The sequence below is a fragment of the Diabrotica virgifera genome, chromosome 8 (genome assembly GCF_917563875.1).
Source record: "Diabrotica virgifera virgifera chromosome 8, PGI_DIABVI_V3a".
Taxonomy (NCBI): domain Eukaryota; kingdom Metazoa; phylum Arthropoda; class Insecta; order Coleoptera; family Chrysomelidae; genus Diabrotica; species Diabrotica virgifera.
Genome location: NC_065450.1, coordinates 119,127,572 through 119,144,022, shown reverse-complemented (window position 1 = coordinate 119,144,022; position 16,451 = coordinate 119,127,572). Strand labels below are relative to the sequence as shown.

At 34.0% G+C, this 16,451-nt stretch overlaps 1 protein-coding gene across 1 annotated transcript in view; it reads right to left on the bottom strand.

Moving 5' to 3' along the window:
• Window positions 1-14,701, bottom strand: part of LOC126890367 (ecdysone-induced protein 78C) — a 94,472-nt gene extending 79,771 nt beyond the window's left edge. Inside the window, exon 1 of the mRNA XM_050659243.1 lies at window positions 14,288-14,701. Within this exon, the coding sequence (XP_050515200.1) occupies window positions 14,288-14,591 (304 nt within the window). The 5' untranslated portion in view covers window positions 14,592-14,701. The remainder of the gene's footprint in view (window positions 1-14,287) is intronic.
• Window positions 14,702-16,451: the final 1,750 nt, after the last annotated feature.

Here is a 16,451-nt window from a genome sequence, read left to right as displayed (position 1 = left end):
GTGATTGGTTGACCCTTACCAAAATCTACGCCACTGATGAAACGGCTATTTTAGCATAATTTTTAGATTCTCCAATACTTTCTATGCAAATAATATACTCTTCATTTGTAACGATAAAGTCATTAGTTTTCGAGATATTTGAAGTTAAAAATGAAAAGGCACACTTATTTTGATTAATGTATTATGTTCCTTCGTTTTTAGCTTCAAATATCTCAAAAACTCATGGCTTTATCGTTACAAATGAAGAGTATGTTTTTTACATAGAAAGTATTGGAGAATGAAAAAATTGCAATAAAATAGCAATTCCGTCAGTGGCGTAGAATTTGGGAAGGGTCAACCATTCACGTTCCCCCGTCGTACGCCTCTGGTAGTAGCCAGAAACCTTTGTTTAACATAATTTAGTAAGGTGTACAGTACCAGCACCATTTACCAAATTTCGCGTTGTTGTTCCATGCCTGTCAGGAAATATTCAAAAATAAATAAAATAAAAGTTTAACTTTGACACCCTGTATTTCGGTTACTATCAACTTTTGTACTAAGGTAAGCTAGCTTAAATCGACTTATTTTAACCTTAGGAATCTAAGGTTAAGTTATGGCCCATTCTTTACCAAACACCCTGTATACAATGGTACATTTAGTAGAAAGAGAAGTCAATTGCCTCTAAAATGGTCCATTGTGTAAGGCCGTACGCCTATTTTTAAGCAAGTTATGCTTTTTCAAGGATTTATGCTTTTAATGATTTTTGATATTTTTTATGATTATTTTTAAAATTTTTCATTATGACTCTTTTTCTTGTACATTTAGGTATATACATTGTAAAATAAAAAAAGCATATTTTCTTTAGAAAAGGCTGTATTGCAAAAATTCCTATTTTTTAACAAGATATCCGTAGGATATCCAAGAGTATCCGTAAATTGAGAAAAATTTAAAAATTTTTATTTTTTTTTCAATGAGAAGAATATAACTGCATATTATAACTTAATTTTTAATTACAAATAACTTTTCTTTATAACATTTTTCGATATTGTAAAATATAAAGGTACTTTACTCTTGAGCGAAATTCATATTTTTTAACATACCTCGTACACTATTAATAAAATTTTATATCCGATTACTGCATCTTAGGTTTTAGACTATGCAGAGCATTTTATAAAGAATAACTTTTTTTCATGAAGGTAATAATAAAAATGTTTTCCATATGGTTCCAACTTAGTGGGACCTACTGCATGTGTATATGTCACACTTTGAAAAAGCATATCTTGTTTACAAATAGTCCTAGAATTGTTTACAATACACCATTTTAAAGTAAAGAAAATATGCTTTTTCTATGGATGCTATACAATGTGAAACTTCTCTCACTACTTACATACATTCAAAATGAATAATTTCTCAGGCAGTGAGATAAGTCGGCCATTGCAGTGAGAAATATTTTTTCTCACGGGTTCACCACCGGTTTACATACATATGATCGCCATTTCCATGATAACATGCACAATACAAACACAATTATTTTTGTCAAACAAAATATGTTCAAACTTGTCAAAACTTATCAAAAATTACCTTTTAAGACTGTTCAACTGTGAATTATAATTTTAAATAAATAAAGTATATAAATATTAAGAATATTAAATACCTATGTGTATATATGTATTTTATTTCAATGTAGGCTTATAATATACCAAAAAGCACCTAAATTATTTAATTTTGAAGTTTAAACTCTTGACACAAACGCATCCATAGAAAAAGTACAGTTTACAACACGAGAGAAAATGACGTATTTCTCTCTCGCTTGATCTGCGGCACTCGCCTCGTGCCAACAAACTACTGCGCTCGTGAGAAATATGTATTTTTTCTCTCTTGTTGTACAATATACTATTATTTTCTATTGTACAATGTATATACCTAAATATACAATAAAAAAAGTTACAATGAGAAATTTAAAAATAATCGTAAATATATCAAAAATCATTAAAAGTATGTAACCTTGAAAAACCATATCTTGCTCAAAAATAGTTCTTTAGCATTCTACGATAAACCATTTTAAAGATACAGTGGAACCTCGATAACTCGGATTAATCGGGACCACGACCGATCCGGGTTATCGAAAATCCGAGATAGCCGGAGAATATGGTAAAAATTAATAAAATACGGTATACTTACAGATAAACTCCGTTAGAATTGAAATAACATGAAATATTTTTATAAATATGCACAGTACATATTACCTACTCATTACAATTCTAAAAAAAAAACCAAACCCAAACAATACAAGACACACAATACTAAAGACCATTGTTTATAAAAGAATTTTTTAAATAGTCTTTCCTAAACAATGCTGACAGTTTGAAATAAAAAGGAATAGATACTGCAGACAGCTGGCTGTTGTTTCTGCGGCGTGTACTATGAGTAATTTTTAATCTCGTGTTCAAATTACACACATAAGTACACGACACAGAGAGTCTAGACACATTATCTCTCAAATATTATATTACATACACTTTTATTGTTGAAAGGATTGTCTGATAATTAACTATTTTGATTGGAAATAAGCCACAATTAAATTGAAAAATACAAAATATTGAAAATCAAAATGTTTATCTGATGAAAATCGGTCCGGGTTAGCCGGACTTCCGGGTTATCGGGGGCCGACTTATCGGGGTTCCACTGTAATTGACTTCTCTTCATATTAAATGTAACAGTGCATTTGCCTAAATCTGTGTAAAAAAAAGTTACAGAACAATGTTTGCGAAGTAACAAGGAAAATGTCCTAAAATCGCTCTGAGTGGTGAATTTTGAAAAATCATATTTTGGAAACTATAAATCACAGAGACTTCTAACCCTACGTCATTTTAAAGAGAATGAATGGAAGTTTTTTTCTCGGAAGCAATGCCTATACCTATCTTCCCGTGGAAAAAGTTATGGGGCAATAAACAAAATTGCTATCTTTTGTGTTTTTTCTTGCTTTTCTTTTGAATATATTTTGTCAACAAAAGAATTTTTGACTTTGAAATGGGATACTTCGATAGTAAATTTCACCTGGAATAATTTTCCTGTAGACGTGTTTGCACCAAAAGTTCATAGAACTCACCCCAATTCGCCCTGTGCCTAAGGACTAATTCACCCCTTTCTCAAAAACGTACCTCTTTAAATACTCCGCGGTTTTTCCATATTTAGGAGTCCATTGACTATATGAAATAATAAAACACGGTTAACGTTGTAGTTCCTTTCTAAAAGACATAATCATTAGCCTATTTTAAAGAGGAAGTTTTTAAGAATTTTAGATTGCGTAGTATTTTCACAATATTGAAATGTTCATAATGTGAATAAAAAACCCATAAATCAGTAAAAATATCGATACCCACAAGATGAAACGCCTTTTCTATTGACTTCCCTCAGATATTGTAGTTTAAAAAGTGCGGTCAGTAATTTTTAGATTTTCAAGACATTTTCGGCTTCGTTTCCTGGTGTAAAATTTCAATTTTCTCTTACATCTCTTAATTTTGCTGGTATTTCTACAGTTCCATAAACAAATAATACTCTTTCAGACATAAAAATGTTTTGACAATACTGAAATTTTTAATGCCAGTGAATATTGAGTTAATTCTTCATTATTGTACAAACTTATACATGTTTTACCAATTACTTGCACAGTCAGCGCAAGTATTTTTTTCCACCTACATCTATCCAAAGTATACATTTCCTGACCTCATTGCAGGAAGCAAAGTCGTACTTTTTCTCCCTAGAGAGACAAAGTACTTTTACTCCCTAGAGGAAGTAAAAGTAAAAGTGACGTCATTGTATGTCATTGATGAAATAACTTATTGACACCCTGTGCAATATTCTATTTTCTATTACGTAAGTAGGTAAGTATCTATACATTTTAACGTTTATTTTTAGAACACCCTGTATTTTGCAGAATGGTAAAAAACAGTAAATTGTTATATTGATTTAACAATGCTCACATTAATAATTTGACATATATTTGACAGTTGACAGTTATGCTGTACTTACTTGTTAGTTTTAGTTCTCGAATAAATTTTATTAGATAATTACATAAACAAATTAATTAAAAATGATAAAAAGGTTTGTTATTTGAGGGACATGGAAAAATCATATGTATAACATGGGAGTAAAGTGCCTTTTCCTCCCTTGAATTATTACTGCTCTCCGCTACGCGTCGGGCAGTAAACTTAATTCTCGGGAAGAAAAGTAGGCACTTTGCTCCTTTGTTATACAAATAGCTATTGTTTAAATACGTGTACCAATATATTGGTTCCAAATTAAATTCACAATCCGCTGTTCCTTTATTGGTTGAAACTGAAAATGGAAAGGTTATTTAATTAAATAATTATTAGATATCGGTTAGATATCGGTTTGATATCGGTATAGAATAAATAATTTTATTTTCTCGTGTAGTATTTAATATTAATCAAACAATTGTGAAAACCAATTAAGTAATTAATGTATTTTAGAATGTGATGAGCGAGCTGATAACCAGCAAAATTACGCAAAAGATGAAAAACATAATACATTGCAAAACAAAAAGAAATGAAACTAGTGGAGGTGGACATTATCGTTATAAACGTAATAGATACATTACATAGTTTCACACCTTTAGACGTCTGTGACAGGAGTATTTTATAAAATTCTACTGTCACAGTGACAGTTGCCATACTCCTCTGATACGTCTAAAGGTGGGAATCTATGTAATGTAATGTTAATTTATACATTTATAACGATAATTTTCACCTTCACTAGTTTCATATCTTTTCGTTTCACAAGGTGTTACACCAAGGTGTTATCTTTTCCATCTTTTGCGGTATTTTGCCGGTTATTAGCGCGCTCCTCACTGTATATTGATCAAATATATCAGTTCTGGTAATCTCTCTACTTCGTACTGATGTATCCTATATTAGTTTATAAAATGATGCATAGAAGAACCTTTTAGTTTGCAAGCTCTAATACAGAGATAGGTTTACATGTTTCATCGATTTCGAGAATGCATTTGACAAAATACCATATTTGATAGTAAGGTTATTAGACTATAGTATTTTTACTACAAAAGCGATATTACGTAGGTCAAAATTTTTGACGTAAGAGAACTGTCAAAACGTAGAATGTGACTTTTCATTATTGCCATGTTTATAATAAACATGGCAATAATGAAAAGTCACATTCTAATGTTTTGACAGTTCTCTTACGTCAAAAATTTTGACCTACGTAATATCGCTTTTGTAGTAAAAATACTATAATCTCAAATTTATACCTCCTACAAAAAGCAACAGTGCGATTTGAAAATAAACTGTCCGGGATTTTCACGGAAAAGGACTTCGACAGGTCTGTACAATGTTATCATCACTATTTAATGTATTTTTACGCTAGCTCCCTACCTATCGAACATCTGTCTGGCGTTCCACGACCTACCATTCTAGAGGCTTGTGGGGTAATTCTAAAATTCAAAGCGAGACTTCGCGCCACCGTCATCTTATCATGAGCCGCGCCGATTTCTTTGATTGTTTGTGCTACAATCAATATTTAGGTTATACGCTTATGGCAAGCCTAACGAGACACAAGCGATTAACGAACCCTAGAGAAGCAAGCCATAAACAAGAACGAGTCTACAACCTTAAACATTGCTTTTAGTAAAACAATGAAAGAGATCAAAATTGATTCTCTCTATTTTTGTTTAGATACATTTATGTCGTAAAGTTAATATTAAACGAGATAATTAAATAATTATGCTTCCCCACCTTTCCACTATTTTCCCCCTTAACCTTCGGATGACCAAGGGGGGTAAATTTTGACCAGAATGTATGTTTTTATTTAATAAATTCAGAAATATTTTCAATTTTAAACTCATTATTTTTTTATTTAACTTTAATATCATTCTATATACCCTCATATTTGGCAATTAAAAAAATTCCCTATATTTTAAGAAAAATTTTTTTTCTGAATTTTCTGAAGGTCAAAGATGAACTCCCCTTGGCCTTCCATGTTAAAATTTTATATTACGTAAATACCATCCATTATATGGAATGGAATTGTTTGTAAGAAACATTCCAATATTGAAAAAAAGTTTTGTTAAGCCTGTGGTGACGTAAATTAGTGTATATTTCAAAATGCATACTGCATGCACTTTTCTTTAAATCCCATAGTTTAGTTTTGTGACCAGAATTACAAATATTTGGCATACAATTCTCAATATCTGTGCCAAACATTGATAATGAGACCGTACACTGTGCAAGGGTGGGCAAATACTTTTAAGCGCGAGCCAAAATGAAATTTTCAAAATGTCTCTCTTGGTCGGAGGACTATACCGCGTACGTACGATGTGCATTTTAAAGCATTTAGACAAAGATTTTTGACTGTTAATAATAGATAATAGTAAAAATAAATTGTCTTACTTGGGTCTATATGCGGACAATTTGTGCCCAGCAAAATATGTCACCTAATTTTTAAAGAACTAAGGTCCAATATATTAAGTCATAACAAGTATCCATATAAAAAATGGAGATATTGAACAAGCGGACAAAGTGAAATACTTATGAGTTTGGATTACGGAAGATCTAAATCCGAAATCATAACTTCGATCAGGAATAGAGCAATCAAGAGCAGTCTTTTCGAAGATGAGGAAATTTCTGTGTAACCAATGACTCAATCTGGAAATCCGATATCGGATGGTAAAATGTTATATCCACTCTATTATTCTTTATGGTGCCAAAGCTTGGACTGTTAATGTTAACTTAATAAGAAAGCTGGAAGCTTTTGAGATGTTGCTTTTTAGGAGAATTTAATTACGAACGAAATGGTGTTGCACAGAATAAGGAGAGACAGAGAGAGAACTTTTGACCACCATTAAATGGAGACAGACAACATATTTGGGGCATATACTTAAAAATGATAAGTACGAGTTGTAGCAGCTGACCATGAAGGGTAAATCGAAGGTTGAAAAAAAAATCGCGACTGAAAGGCCGGCTTAAACATACAGTATCTTTTAAGAAAAGCAGAAGATAGAGACGAATCTGCCTCAGATAAGTGCAAGTTCAATTCTATTAAAATGTAGTCAGTGGACCTCCGCTTTTTGCATACTTTAAAGTAGGGATTGGTTACGGTTGTTCGAAATTATAAGACTCTCTATTATTTATATATTGTATTATTTATATCAACACTACGCACACTAATACTGTTGATTTCAACAAAATCGAATAAAAGAGATTAAAAAAAATTGCTTGCCGGATTTTTCAACGCGCCGGATAAAGTATGTAAAAGGGCCGGATCCGACCCGCAGGCCTGCTTTTGCCGACCCCTGCCATACACTCTTTCCAAAGCAGTGATTTACATTAAATTGCAAATTAAATTTCTGGCAAGAACTTTACGTTGGCTGCGTACTTGAGGGAATGGTACGGATGCACATCAACCGAACTATCCAGAGCAGCAGCATCTAAGATCAGAATAGCCATGATGATTGACAACCTCCGTCGCGGAGATGGCACGTGAAGAAGAAGAAGAACTTTACTTTGTATTTAGACTTCTGCTCTGGATGGCGCTTAATTTCTGTTTTAGAAATGCAATAAAAAATCGTACCAAAAGCAGAAGACATTTTATTTCCCAAGTCTACAATTTTAAATTACACAGTAAAACTAAAAAATTCTGTAACGTCACTGTCAGATGAAGGAGGAAAAAAGGAAAACTAATGCATTTTACACAAATCAGACTGATTAGATTGCTGAGAGGAGCAAACAAAAAAAGGATATTGGTATTGGTTACCATTGGGTAAATCATTTATTGCGGAACTGTAACTTCTAGAGAAAATATGTTTATTAATTAAGGAAATAGAGTAGGATTTTTCAACAAGAATACTTCTAAGTAAGAGGAGGGATTCCCTTCGATTAACCGCATGTAATAAATATCACAGGCGTTTAAAGAATGCAGGCTAAATTATAGGTATAGAAAATTATTATACAAAATATACCTACAGGCAACAATCAATGTCAAATTACATAGAGTCGAACCCGCTTATGGAATAGCCGTCGTGCCAAGAAAAAGTATTCCTATAACAGGGATATTCTAATAACCGATTATATAAGCCTAGTAAAAACGTTTTGGGGCCTCAAATTTCTATTCCTTAAACCGGGATATTCCTTTAACCGGTATTATAATAAGCGGGTTCGACTGTACTAACAGTAATCGCATAAAAATAGAACGGGGGGTTAGACAAGGAGACCCAATGTCACCTAAACTTTTTAATACAAGACAACCGTACGTGCTTCGACACCAGCGCAACCCCACTACGTGCCACCTCGCCGACGGAACCAAGGAGTGATGGCTACCGAGGGTGTAGAAGTGAAGAAGAGAAAGGAGAATCATGAAATCAGTTCCACGTGGTGTACTGAACTGGAAAGGAACTCAAACGGCAGTTATGCAATGGAGTGAATTGGAACTCTGCCGTGAGAAAGGTACTTTGGCCTGAAAATATGCTTTGCCGGAACTGTAACCACCGTGAGCGGTAGCTGCCATCTCCGATCCGGAGTAGGGAATGGGTAGCATTTTGACGATGTTTGATTGCGATTACACTGGATTGAAGTATGATGGACTACGAGTCTGTGTGTGTAATTATGTAGATATATTGAATCCGTGTAGCGTGATTGCTATTGTATATACTGTGTTGTGTATTGTATTATTCTAATATTGTTATTGTTTTTGATTATAGTAAATACAATTTTATTTTTATTTTGCAGAGGTCCACTTAGGGAGCTTGCTCCGGAATGGGGCGAAGATAGAATGCCATTTTATTTTATTATTTTAAGAAGTTTAAACTGTATCTAAAAATACTCAATACATATATGTTATTTTTTAAAGTGTGTTAAACTGAGTCTACTGTCCTGGAAGAACTACCTGTCACAAACTAGTGCCCGAGCAAAATGAGACCTACCAATTTGTAACTACCCGTTACAAATTGGCACCCGAGCAAAACTAGGGAATTACACAAGTAAACGTTATAAATTGACGACAGGCAAAGACGCAGACTCAGTAACAGGTCCACGACATACACGTCGTGGATTTATATAACCCGTATAAAGAGGATTGAGTATAAGGATTTATATAACCCGTATAAAGAGGATTGAGTATAAGGATTTATATAACCCGTCCAAAGAGGATTGAGTCTCTTTTTTTAGATTCCAAAGGAACCGAAAATGAACCGAACCAAGAATGATACCAACCGAACCAGATTAAGAAAAGACCACATCGCTGATGGGACCACGCCGTGTAAGAAAATAATGTTTGCCTAAGAAAATACCTTCAACCGTTGAAGATGAAGCCAGCAGGAAGAATGTGACCATCTGCTGTAGAAAAGCCTTGGCACACTGCCCCAATGGATTTAAGGGGACCACGTCCAAGATCTACAGAGGGAAGCATCGTCTTGACAGTTATCCAAGACAAGTTTGCGAAGAGAAAACCGACAAACACTTTTTAAAGAATATGCCCTAAGGATAAACCGTCGCAGATACAGCCAACAGGAAGAATGTGACCATCTGTTGCAGAAAAGCTTTGGCACACTGTCCCAATGAATTTGAGGGGACCACACCCAAGATCTACAGAGGGAAGCATCTTCTTGACAGCCATCCTGGACCAGTTTACGAAGTAACTAAGAACCTATAAAGACCACACCGTTTATGAGTTCAAGCCGTCTAGCATACACGGCACAAAAATGTGTATTACGGCTACATTTTTTTTTGTTTTTCAAAGAGTAGGGAGTGTAACGATATCCATCCACTCGGCCTTCAGTAGCTCGTCAGAAGACAACCGTAAGCGCTTCGATATCAGCGCAACCCCACTACGTGCCACCTCTCCGACGGAACCAAGGAGTGATGGCTACCGAGAGTGTAGAAAGAAGAGAAAGGAGAATCATGAAATCAGTTCCACGCGGTGTACTGAACTGGGAAGGAACTCAAACGACAGTTATGCAATGGAGTGAGTTGGAACTCTGCCGTGTCAAAGGTACTTTGGCCTGAAAAGATGCTTTGCCGGAATTGTAACCACCGTGAGCGGTAGCTACCATCTCCGATCCGGAGTAGGGAATGGATAGCTTTGTGTCGATGTTTGATTGCGATTACACTGGATTGAAGTATGATGGGATACGAGTCTGCCTGTGGAATTATGCATATATATTGAATCCGTGTAACGTGATTGCTATTGTATTTATGCTGTGTTGTGTATTGTATTATTCTAATAATGTTATTATATTTTTGATGATAGTAATAAATACAATTTTCTTTTTATTTTGCAGAGGTGTGCTTAGGGAGCTTGCTCCGGAATGGGGCGAAGATAGAATGCCATTTTATTTTATTATTTTAAGAAGTTTAAACTGTATATAAAGATACTCAATACATACGACATATATGTTATTTTTAAATGTGTGTCAAACTGAGTCTACTGTCCTGGAAGAACTACCCGTCACAAACTAGTGCCCGAGCAAAATGAGACCTACCAATTTGTAACTACCCGTTACAAATTGGCACCCGAGCAAAAGTAGGGAATTATACAAGTAAACGTCATAAATTGAAGACAGGCAAAGACGCAGACTCAGTAACAAGTCCACGACATACGCGTCGTGGATTTGTACAACCCGTCCAAAGAGGATTGAGTTTCTTTTTTTTTAGATTCCAAAGAAACCGAAAATGAACCGAACCGAGAATGATCCCAAACGAACCTGATTGAGAAAAGACCACACCGCTAATGGGACCACGCCGTGTAAGAAAATGATGTTTGTCCAAGATAATACCTTCAACCGTCGAAGATGGAGCCAGCAGGAAGAATGTGACCATCTGCTGTAGAAATGCCTTGGCGCCCTGTCCCGATGGATTTGAGGGGACCACGCCCAAGATCTACAAAGGGAAGCATCTTCTTGACAGTCATCCCAGACCAGTTTGCGAATAGAAAACCGACAAACACTTTTTAAAGAATATGCCTTAAGGATAAACCGTCGCAGATGCAGCCAACAGGAAGAATGTGACCTTCTACTGCAGAAAAACTTTGCCACACTGTCCAAATGAATTTGAGGGGGCCCCATCCAAGATCTACAGAGTAGGGATGGCGGTTTTTGACAAAACACCGGTTTTCGGTTATACCGGTTTTTTTGCTTGCGGTTTAACCTGGCGGTTATAACCGGCCAAAAAACCGGTTTTTCCAAAAACCGGTTTTCGGTTTTTTTAATCCAATAGGTTACAATGTTACATTTACAATGCACTTTAGTTTGTAATACTCCACTCGACTCGATACTCGATATCAATATGATCAAAATTAGTACTATCGAAAGAACATCAATATCAATATAAATAAAATATAATTTTTAATAAAACCATTTTATTCTATTAATTATTATATTTATTTATTATTTTATTATTATCATATATTTATTGATTATTATTATTAAATATAATATAGCGTATATATACATATTGCAATAATATACAATTAAACCCAACCATTTCAACTATTAAAAAATTTCCCAGACTCTTTCAAATGGGATTTAAAAAAAATAATACCAACATAAATATTTTACTTAAAAATAAATTGGATAATGCAATTTATCTTTTATTTTTACTACCATCAATAAAAATTATCATGTATTTCTTTTAACACGTTTGTATATTTGTATAATTACATTTACATTTTAACTCATTTAATACTTCCTGTATGGGCGTATCGTTTTGAAAACGTAGGGAAATCCTTGGAGATTCGTATTCGTAATCGGTAATTCGATATTCATACTCAGAAGATTATTTTTGGTAATCAGAAAAAGTAATTCACCCACTTTCAATGTCAAGAGTCTAGTGTGAAAAATAGATAATGTTTGCGTCTACTTCAACCAACTTCTTATGTAAATAGTATTATTACAAAAATACTTTTTCAACGAAATATATTATAATAAAACTTAATTATTGTTTCAGGCTGATGTGAGTTTGCACTTTCAGTTTGCTTCTGTATGTATTTATAAAAAAAAATTTGAATTATGGTTTTGTTTGGAATAATTACTTGAGAATAATAATTATGATTGGGATCCACAATAATACCTAACCTTATCCTAATCACCGTAAAAACCTAATAACCGGTTTTTACTTTAAAAAGAAAAAACCGGTTATAACCGGGACAAAAAAACAACCGGCAAAACCGGTTATTGCGAAGTAAAAAAACCGGTTTTAGGTTTAAACCGGTAGGTTTTTCCCATCCCTACTACAGAGGGAAGTATCTTCTTGACAGCCATCCTGGACCAGTTTACGAAGTAACGAAGAACCGACGAAGAACATATCGTTGATGAGTTTAAGTCGTGTAGCATACACGGCACAAAAAAATGTATGCTATATTTTTGGGTTTTCCAAAGAGAAGGGGGTGTAACGATGTCCTTCCGTTCGTACTTCAACAGCTCGTCAGAAGACAACCGTACGCGCTTCGATATTAGAGCAACCCCACTACGTGCCACCTTTCCGACGGAACCAAGGAGTGATGGCTACCGAGAGTGTAGAGGAAGTGAAGAAGAGAAAGGAGAATCATGAAGTCAGTTCCAAGCGGTGTACGGAACTGGGAAGGAACTCAAACAAACGGCAGTTATGCAATGGAGTGAGTTGGAACTCTGACGTGGAAAAGGGTTTTTTGAACTAAAAATATGGTTTGCCGGAACTATAACCGCCGTAAGCGGTAGCTGCCATCTCCGATCCGGAGTTGGTGAATGGATAGCTTTGTGCCGATGTTTGATTGCGATTACACTGGATTGAAGTGTGATGGGCTACGAGTATGTGTGTGAGTAATTATGTAGATAGATTGATTCCGTGTAGCGTGATTGCTATTGTATATACTGTGAAGTCTATTGTATTATTCGAATATTGTTTTTGATGATAGTAATAAATACAATTTTATTTTCCTTTTGCAGACGTCCGCCTGCTTGCTGTGCATATTATTTTAAGTTTAAACTGTGTGTAAAAATCCTCAATATATTTATGTTATTTTTTAACCTGTGTTTTACCGAGTCTGTTGTCCTGAAAGAACTACCCGTCACAAGAACATGTTTTCAAGAATTTGTATTTTATGATAATCTTATGATATTATATTTTGTAATAATAAAATTAGATGGAGAATATCTAAACAACTTACGTTTCACCGATGATATAGTCATAAAAGCAGAGGATCTCGGTATGGCAAGAGAGATGGTTTAGGAACTCGTTGTGGCTACAGAAAATATTTAAATATAAGCATCTCGAAAACAAAAATAATGACAAATTTGGTACCCTACCAGAACATCAGCATTAGTTGGAAAGAAATAGAAATCGTAGGTAGATATAAATACCTGGGGCATGAAATTACGATTGGCAAGGATTCGATTGGCCATTCATGGGTATTCTTTCATTTTTCCGACTTTACGTATGTATTTTGCTATTTCAACCTATATTAAATTAATAAATTAAGGATCTGTCCAGATCAATATTTATTTATTTTCGAAAAATTATTTTTGATTTAATATTTTCACGGCCAACCTTATAAAATTTGACGTAATTTTTGTCGCAATTAATGTTTGGCGTAAAGAATCACGAATAACTCACAAATTAAAGCAGGTAAGTATAGGGAATGCTTAAGAAATAAAAAAGTATTATAAATTATCATTTCACTAGAATACTAAAATACAGGGTGTTCCATTTAAGAAAACTCAGGAAATACTTATTCCAAGTTTCGACCAAACCTGTATACTACAATTAAACAGTTCGCTATATTAATAGTTTTTAACAATATTAAACTATATTAAAAAATATTTGAACATGAAAATACTTTTTTATGTCAAATCAGTACAATTCTACATGGTATTATGAATATTGCTACGAAATTTACCAAAAAACGTAATTATTTTTTACACTACCCTGTATAATATTACAAAATCTTATATTTTAAGAAAAAAACACCGAGGAGACTCCGAAAATGTAAGCAACTTTCGGTATAACCGAAAGTAGAAAATATTTTCATTAAATAGTTCACTTTTCAAAACCCCTTAATTCCAATTTTCTTGATTCAGTTACCTTTAGTTCTCGAGATATTTCTAATTAGCCCTTTATCTGTCTCACCCTGTACATAATTTTACTTCTGGCGCATTTATTAATTTACAAGGTGTGGGCCTGTTTGTTTAAATTTTATCGTTAACTTTAGAACACATTATTTTTTAATTTTTTATATATGTATGTAGTTTGAAGATATTAAATTTTGATATTACATATATTATAATATAAAATAGTTTTTAATTTACCTTGTTTTACAGTAATCGTTGAAGTTGTTCCTCCAGGAGAAGCAAGCAAAATCGGGCTCTGAACTGGCGTAACCGTTAGGGGAATGTGTAAAGGTGTCAATTGTTGGGGTGGAGGTGAACCATTTGTCGTGGAACCAACAGAACTAGGATCGCTAAATCCTTGAGTATCTTCAGGAGTGTCGAAAAAACATAAATTGAATTCGGAACCCGCCTCAAAGCTAATATCCTGCTGATTAATTTTTTCAGAGGTGGGAGAACTACCCAAGTTACCGCTTAACGATTGATCTATTTTGAAAACGTCCATTTTACCGGGCACAAGGGAGCATGAAGTCTGAAAAATATATTGAACATTTTTCGAAAATCTTTTCAACAGTGTATGTTAGTAAAAGAAGAAATTGGTTTTAGTTTGAAGCGGTTGTTAGCTAAAGATTTGTAGGTATTTGTTAAGATTTTTTTTCTTAATTTAAAATTATAAAAAATTAAATAAAATATAATATAAAAATACAATAGTTTATTTACAATATATGTAAATACTATTCCGGGGTTGGGGTTGCACAAGGTAGCGTTCTTGGACACTATACCACGAAAAGAAGTATCCGTAGTTCACAAATGTGGTCTAGAGGTAACAAAGTTCTCAACTCCAAGAAGGACCACAACATTTTGTGGTAGAAAGAACAAAATTTGGTCTTCTTCTTCTTCAAGTGTTACTTCTAGTGGAGATTGAAAATCATCATGGCCACTGCGACTTTGTTAGCAGCGCGCCTAAAAAGTTGAATCGAACTACACCCGAACCATTCACGTAGATTATGAAGCCGCCCATTTTTCGTCTTCCCACACTTCTTTTGCCCTTAATTTTGTCCTGCATGATTTTTCTTAAAAGTTCGTACTTTTCACCCCTCATAATGTGCCACAAGTATTCCATCTGTCTAGTTTTTATCTCATTTATAATTTCGCATTTTCTGTCTAAAGTTTGGAGTACATACTTGCGTGTTAGTGACGCGGTCCATACATGATATTTTGAGAATGCGCCTATAGTACCACATTTCGAATGCTCCGATGTTTTTTATGGTCGACTGTTTTAGTGTCCAAGCCTGAACTCCATATAACAGGGTGGAAAAGACATAACACCGCAGCATTCGTATTTTTGGTAGAAGGAACAAAATTTTGTGGTACTTTCTTGGAGTTGGGTACTTTGTTCAGTATATATCTGACATTCCGGAGAGAGAAAATATTTAACTACTATAGCCACTTTTGCTGGTGATATAGCAGTTCTGACGATAGGAGCAACTATAGAAGAATCTACGGTAAACCTACAAAATGCAATAATTGGCATAGAACGCCGGTAAAAAAATGGCGTATAAAGTTTAGTGAACAGTAATTAGTTCATATTAACTTTACTAACAAGAAAATCAATTATCTCCCAATTATCTTAAACAACAGCATTGTTCCTAATACAAAAATATCGAAATATCTGGGTTTAAATCTGGACGTCAAACTCAAATGGAACGAACAAATGTTAAAAAGAAAACTGAACGGTTAAAAATAAAGTACAAAAATATGTATTGGCTAATAAGTAAGTACTCTTAGCTTTCCATCCAGAACAAAGTACTGATTTAGAAACAGATATTGAAACCGGTGTGGACCTATGGCCTACAATTATGAGGCTGTACCAAAAAAAGAAATTACAGAAACGCTCCAGAACCGAATCCTGAGGAATACTGTAGTAGTAGGGGAGGAAAGTATGTTAGATGTGCAGTTACTCGAGCGTTATGGGGACCTATTGTGTTGTGAAGATTAGGTCCTAAAACCAAAAAAAAATTAAGTAAAGTTTTCCATTTAAGTGGGGACTTTCCATTTTTTTAATTTAATTTTCCATTTCCAACAATCGTTTTTTCCGATTATAACGCCATCCATAAATTCAAAATTCGAAAAAATGTTTCGAATAAAAATTACTTATTTTTACGTAAGGAATCCAAATCTGCAATAAAAAATGGTTGCTTCTATTTAATACTTTAAAGTTAAAGTAAACGTGTTTGGTGTCATTCGATAGATTTTTCAAAAATATTGAATAGGTACGAGTATTTTGCTGTTTTTTGATCTTATGTTTATTTCGCGAAATATCGCGGGATTCCTATTTAAAATTTTAAAATTTACCCCCCACCTC